Here is a 7933-nt window from a genome sequence, read left to right on the forward strand (position 1 = left end):
CGTTGTGTGTTTCGTTGTGAAAGCGAAACTACTTTGTTTGGCCTTCCAAAAATGGACACGACTAGAAATCAGTGGTTAAGTTGTATTTACAACACTGTTCCAGAACAGTTCAACCCAAATATTCAGATGTGTGCAGTGCATTTTATGGAGGACTGTTTCCTGATCCTGGTAGAGTAGACTACAATGTCGGCTGTTCTGACTCACAGACTGTAAGTATGTTTTTTATATTTAAAGAGTTTTTATATTTTTTATATTTAAAGCGAGTTTTTTGGGCAGTGTAGAGTAGGGCTTGTTGTTTGTCATTTCTCCGATCGCAAATGCAGACATGGTTTTATGTTTACGCGGCGCGATGCAATGCAACGCGTAAAAAGACAGTACAAGTCATTATATTCCATAATTATGTCCCCACTGGATGCAACGAATGCCTCGTTTATAATGGGTTTTCATGTTTTTGAATCATCGCCCCGGCCGGACACGGCATCACAGTATGGTGATGGGCGTAACATTTCCGTCTCACGCTTGAGGTATTCGGCCAATCATAATGCACTGGATAGCTGGCCAATCACAGCACACCTTGCTTTTCAGAACGATGAGCTTTGTAAAAATCGACGCATTTCAGAAAGGCGGGGCATAGAGGAGAAACAATAATGTACAGTATGTGGAAAATAATGTGTTTTTTGAACCTTAAACTGCATAAACACATTTCATTACACCAAATACACAAAATAATGCTATTTTTAGCAACATCATATGACCCCTTTAAATAAAATATCTCCTTCTGAAGTGGACTTTGAGCTTTGTAACTTTGCAGATCTTTTTTATCCCTAAACAGCAACATTACAGACTAACTAAAGTTAAAAAGTGAAAAAGCATAATAGGACCCCTTTAAGTAAACAACAAAAAAGGTAAAATACGATAAAAAGAAAGTCAACATACTATCTACTCAACTTTCCTGTATTAATGCGAATCATGCAGCTCTGAGGCTCGTGTTATTAGTATGTGTGACATTTAGATTGACTATTGGTCAAACGTGTTTTTGGTGCCACAAAGTCCACTAAACTCAAACTTTGGTACACAGAGAAAGACTAAACATCTACTGTATGCATATGCTTATATTTGCATGCATATGAATGGAGCACAAAGTCTAGTGTGACCAATAGAGGTGAACTTTCATCTCTTGTCTTAAATGAACATTAAACCTCACTGACTGCTTCTTTATGAGCGTGCACACACACACACACACACACACACACACTGCTCTGTTTCTACCCGTCAAATGACACAAAAGCTCTGAATGTGTGTGTTTAAAAATCTGTAAAGTTACTGGCAGACACTGTCTGCTAAAATAAACAGTTGTGGCAGCTCCAGCTGAAAGTGAAAGCTCAGTTTGTTATTTTGTTCAATGCATTGGCAAGCGTTATTGAGACCTTCAACACTTATTACCCACCGCTTATTTGACTTCGTCCAAACAAATACAACCATTTCATGTGCGATCAGGGAGCACGTTTCTGAAATATCCACGGTGGACATGTTTCAACACAGGTCAAACAGACATAAATGGGATTAATTATTCTCTCAGATGCTAATTTACATCATTTATGAGCTATCCAACAAGCTTAATAAATGTAGAAAACATAAAATACACTGAAAGTCAAAAGTTCATCAAGATGCTTTTGAAGAATCATTAAGATTTTTTTAATGTTTTTGAATGAGGACTCTTCTATTCACCAAGGCTATTTTATCAAAAATACAGGAAAAACTGTAATATTGTGAAATATTATTAGGATTTAAAATAACTTTTTTGTAAATTCATTTCTGTAAATGTAATTCATTTCTGTGACGCAAAGCTGAATTTTCAAATGTTTTCAGCATTAAACAAAGCTGAAAATTCATCATTGCATCACACAAATAAATTAAATGATACAATATATTAACACACAAAGCAGTTATTTAAAATAGTAAAAATATTTCACAATATTACTGTTTTTCCTGTGTTTTTGATCAAATACATGCAGTATTGGTGAACAGAAAAGTCTTCTTTCAAAAATCTTTGTAGATATTTTGTATAGATGTTTTGTTAGAAAAATAATCAGCCACAAAGTTTGAGCACACAAATTAATCTCTCTTTTAAATGATTATTAATCAAATAAGTTTAATCGTGTAGAGGTTGATGAAAAATAAAATGTGCAAAGATGTTTGGTCAGAAAATGCAAAAAATTAAATGTACAGTATATTTTGGATTGTTAGATTCAATTCTGCAGACTCAATTTGACTCAACATGCTCTAGAAAACGCAAAACAGCATAAATGGCACAGTCTGTGACTCCTGCACTGAGGTCTGATTGAACAAGAACACAGATCATTCATCCTAATAAACCCGAGGCAGGACACTTTCATTTGAGGTAAAAGTTGCTGAGAAGCACCTGGGTCTGAGTGCAGGACAACACGTGAACCCCGCTGCAAATCACAAACACATGCCACCCGCAAATCACAGCTTCTGCTGCCAGCGCCTAATGAAGAGAAGTGAGTGATTATTGACGCGTGCCATTCCCCTCGCTCCTCGCGTCTGCGGAGAGATAGAGAAAGTCTGAGCAGCGGAAACGGGTTTGAGTTGAAACTGAGAGAGTGTCAGGACGCTTTGTGGGTCTCATTAAACTCAGTTACTCAAGAGAGATGCTCAGAGTAACGGGTTGACTTCTGAACAACTAAAAACTATTAACTAAATAAATTAATAAAAAAATTAATGAATGAATAATGGATAAATGAATGAATAAATGAATGAATACATAAGTAAAAAGAAAAATAAGCTAATAAATTAATATATATACAAAAAAAATAATGAATGAATGGATAGATATATAAATAAATAATAAATGAAAAATGAATGAATTAATAAATGTATTTAAAAAAAGAATTAATAAATAAAAACAAATGAATAAAAAGAAAAATAAGCAAATAAAATTAATAAATATACCAAAAAATGAATGAATGAATGAATGAAAAGAACAGAATGAATGAAGGAAGGAAGGAAGGAAGGAAATAAAATGAATAAGTAAATGAATAAATAAATAATTTAATTAATTAATACATAAATTAATGAATAAATAAATATAAACAAATGAATAAAAAGAAAAAAATAATGAATGAATAAATACATGAAAAAAAAGAAAAATAAGCAAATAAATTAATATAAACAAATGAATAAAAAGAAAAATAAGCAAATAAATTAATAAAAATACAAAAAAATGAATGAATGAATGAACGAATGAATTAACAAACAGATAAATAAATTAATAAAAAGAAAATTAACAAATTAAATGAATAAATATATTAATAAGATGAATGATTATATTCATAAAATGAATGAATGAATGAACGAATGAATGAACGAATGAATAAAAATAAAAATAATTAATTAATAAACAAGAACAAAAAGAATAAGCAAATAAATTAATAAATATACTAAAAATACATTAACGATTGAATACATAAATAAATAAATAAATAAATAGAAAATAATGAATCAATGAAAAGAAAAATAAATATACTCAAAAATGAATGAATGAATGAATGAATGAATGAAATGAATGAATGAATTAAACATTCAATCAATCATAATTAAGTTGAAAGGGAGAGCGATCAATGTGTCAACCTTCTTTAAATTATATTTAATTTCTGGGTAAGAACCACGGTACGTTATGGCAACAGCAACGCCAAGCTCATGGGTTCAATTTCAGTGAATGCATAAACTGATGAAATTTATACAAGTCACTTTAGATAAAAGATTATGCCAAATACATAAATGTAAGCTTGATTTGATTACATCATTTGCAGTGCATCATGGGATGAGTAGTTCATTCCCACATAAAACTATTTACTGTAAGTACACAATCTTTTACTTTTGTTTTTTTCCTCTTCATTTTCAAAGTTTAACACGTTTATTTTACCGATAGCAAACTTGACATATGATCATGAGTTTCCATTGGCTGGAAGTATTTTTGGCTCCTAAACATGATGTGTTTGTTTTCTGACATGTCAAAAATCTAAACTTCATTGTGTGCAATGCCAATTAAACAAACAGGATCATATCTAGCATTGGAAATGTCAGAGCACTGGATCTGCTGTGTTTGCTTACATTCTACTGCAGTGATGTCAACACAGCACTGTAAACCAACATTTGCAATATAATTCAGATGCACTGCTGACTGAACTGCTGTAAATAGTGAGCGGAGACACTGACACATCACTCACACTAACTCAATGACAGGAGTGTCTTGATCAGACCAATAAAACTCCACAGCAGAGAGACAGACGGACAGAAGAGATCATGACGTTTGCTGTTGACCCACAAGAGAGTTTAACTAGCAACTAAAAGAGAATAACTATACGCAACCATCTACGCACACCTTGGCAATATAATTGCCATTGGCTAGTAAATTTTTTTGTTTACTCGCCAGACTGATATACTATTTTACACACACACACACAAACACACACACACACACGTTTACTTAGCTATCTAAATGGGGACATTACATAGACTTCTATTGTTTTTATATACAGATAGTTATACACTTTTTAACCTAAACCCACCCCTACCCCTCACAGAAAACTTTCTGCATTTTTACAATTGTAGCAGACCATTGTCTCCCGAGACAGACGGATGCCTACTACTACTACTACTATTATTATTATCTGCTGGGTTCATGAATATTAATCACGTTGTCAGCGTTCGCTCGAACTGATTTGCTGAAATCAAACCTCTCACACACATACTGGTGTGTAAAATCTAAGAATTTATTAGCCAATGGCTAATGTTAGACATTATTTAGTCGCCCAGAGTAAGATTTAGTCGCATTTGCGAGTGATTTACTCGCAATGTAGAGGGTTGATACGGCCCAAAAATCAGCTGAGGAAAGTTCACTGCTCTAAAGAATAGTCTTAATAGGAGGAATTTTATATAACAGTAAATGTATGTATCACAAGAGTTACTTTGGTTTGAAATTGAATGCAAATAATTTAGAAATTAAAGGTGAAGTATCTCATTTCTGTGCCACTAGAGACACCAGAAATGCAAACTTAATGACAATTTTAAACTGGTTTCCCAAACACTGCCATTGGTCAGCCAAACAGAAATAAATTCACCCTAAACCCTAAATTCACGCCATTGGTTGAGTCAGTATTTTTGTGTATCACATTACATAACACCTGAGATTTTTTTGTTTTGTTTTGTTCTTTAATTTATTATCTTTTTTTGTTTTGCTATTGAAATTAGCTGACATGTTTCCGTCTACCTGCGCATAAACTATGATGGAAACACTTTTACTGAATAAATTCCTTAATGCGCTTAATTCCTTAAAAATGTGTTGTTTTTATGGCCATAGTGAGAATAATGTTCATAGTGAGCAGAGCTAAAATCTAGTCAATAAATTCAAATATAACAGTTTTTATTATTATTCCCATCAGTGTTAATTTCGTTGACTAATAATTTGTCATAATTTTCGTCAACGACATTTTTTTCACCGATGACAACGAGACGATAACGAACTAAAACCCTTTTTGAATGACAAAAACTATGACGTAAATCTACTGACATTTTCGTCAACGAATAAAAATAAGACGAAAATGTTAGGGAGGGACAATCTGGGAAGAGATTCATTCAGAACGAATCTGCTGCGTGGTTCGGAGGTTAGATGCGTACATATGAACCGGCGGGACATAAGTTAACATACACTTGCTGCACGTCGCATAAAACGTTAAAAAATGTCAATATGTGGGAGTAAGAGAAGAGCAGACATATGGATAAATCTGACGACGCAAGAGAGAACTCAATTCGGTCTGGTTTTCTGAGCGCAGACACTGAAGCATACACACACAGACAGCGCGTCTCACAGCGCGCGAGTACTCTTTCGCGTCACATGAACAGAGAATTACACACAAAATGATGTTGAATTGTCCGTTTTGACGAGTATTCACGTAAACACACTCGGTTATGTCTTATGTGAACATAAACAGTTGGGAGAATATTGGACGTGTATCAGTACATTGCATCCGTGTATCTGGTTTTAAAGGGACAGCAGCCTAATTTAGTTGCTATTGTACAAATCATTGATGTTAATCAAGCAACCAATTAACACTGATTCCCATACATATTATATTCCTATACTTCTATTTGAGTTTTCATGACTTCACTGCTACTCTAAAATGTGCAAAATTTTCATAATAAAGAATGTGTAGTAGATGTACTTGCTGTACGGGTTGACATTTCTGAAGTTGTGTGGCATATACACCCTCATCCCGGCCAGACACACACTTTCTCGTTCTGACAGCAAAGCCACTGATGGTTTGAGACGTTTGACATGCGTTACCGACGGCTGCTCTGTGAATCAAACGAAGGCCCTGGACAGAGTCGTGAAGCAAACTCAACATGCCAGTCTTCAGCTGAGATCTATTTTGCTCTTGGCACGCACGACGTCTTGGCTCTTTCCGGATGGTCAGACTGCTGGTTGTGAATCAACATTTACATTAGAGCATCTGGGCATAGCTGTGATGTGCATTTTGTGTGCGGAAAAGGGCCAGGAACTGTACGACGGACCTGCAGGATGCTGGGCTATTAAAAAAGAAAAAACACATCGAATCCAAACCGTTATTTAAGCAAAATTACACCAACAACAGACCGCAGCAAATGGTAAAATTAGGGTTTGGGCCACACCCACTCAACCACAATGTCAAAAATACAATCCCACTAATAGGGTGACACAGTGGTGTCCAGTCCAGTCATGCTTCGAGAACGACCGGAGGAAATCTGTGCGTTACTCACATCAGTCACAATGCAATAAAGATACCCGCGCTCCAATAACAGGATATGGTTAGTATTGGTAATTTTGAAATACAGAAAAACAACCACAGCTTCTGTTTTCTCGGGCTCGTTTCAAACCGCCTACCTCGTGGGGAATTCGCTGCTTGTTTAACTATATTTTCCTGTTATGAAGTTTGGGTTGCTTAAAATTTAACTTGTAAATCTCTAGAATGTGCTTAGGTAAATGAATGGATCTTGTAAATGCACAAAATGGCCATATAAAACAATTTCACATGAAAATGTCCCCAGCTACAGCGACACGGAGAGCGCGTCTGCTTTCACCACGGTCATTAGAGCTTTAACAAGTGAATTAAAAAACACGGTAACACAACCACACCCCGGCAAAGCCAAACATACTGCAAACATCTGTTTGACACAGCTGCCCATGTGAAATCTAGCATTTTTTCAAGAGAATAAATCAATTGGGGAGAGATTAAGTCAGTAAATACCAATAGCAATTCATTTCCAGCCCTAAAAATTAACATTCAACACCAGTTTACCCATTTAACCAAACGTCAATTGAAATTTACAAGAAAGTGATCAGTTTCAACACCAATATGTGTGTGTTAACCATAGCCTATACACAGAAACTGAAAATTGGATTTTCTTTTAAACAATTTTCACTTGTTAGTAAAATTCACCAATAATTACAAAGAAACGGCAAGTAACTCATCAAACTATCCACAAAATTTTGAAGTAGAAAACTTGAATAGTATTTATTTATTTTTTTGGGGGGGGGGGGGCATTTATTTATTTGTTTGTGGAAATTCAGCTCTATAAAGAGTTCACAAATTCTCATAGTTTTGCATTTTGCAACCCTTTTGTATAAGAAGTTTTTTTCAACCCTTTTGTATAAGAAGGGCTGCACGATATATAGAAATTATCAAAATATCGCAAATGCAAATATGGCAATATGCATATTGCAAGGGCGTGCGATATCTGAATCATTTTAATAATAGGCTACTTAAATCAAAATGTTGCAAAAGGTCAAAGTTTTAGTTTGACGCATATAGCAGAGAATTGCTTGACGTTAAAAAGAGTTAAGTGCAATAAGTTGCAGAAAACAACTCTTTGC

The 7933-nt window shown here is 34.6% G+C and overlaps 1 protein-coding gene across 1 annotated transcript in view; it reads right to left on the reverse strand.

The window, feature by feature from the left end:
• The window catches only part of LOC107720300 (uncharacterized), a 120377-nt gene that overhangs the window by 109634 nt on the left and 2810 nt on the right, over nt 1-7933 (reverse strand). The window contains exon 2 of the mRNA XM_016527984.1: nt 6255-6501. Within this exon, the coding sequence (XP_016383470.1) occupies nt 6255-6501 (247 nt within the window). The remainder of the gene's footprint in view (nt 1-6254; nt 6502-7933) is intronic.

This window comes from Sinocyclocheilus rhinocerous, unplaced genomic scaffold (assembly GCF_001515625.1).
Source record: "Sinocyclocheilus rhinocerous isolate Xijiao unplaced genomic scaffold, SAMN03320098_v1.1 scaffold3438, whole genome shotgun sequence".
NCBI lineage: Eukaryota > Metazoa > Chordata > Actinopteri > Cypriniformes > Cyprinidae > Sinocyclocheilus > Sinocyclocheilus rhinocerous.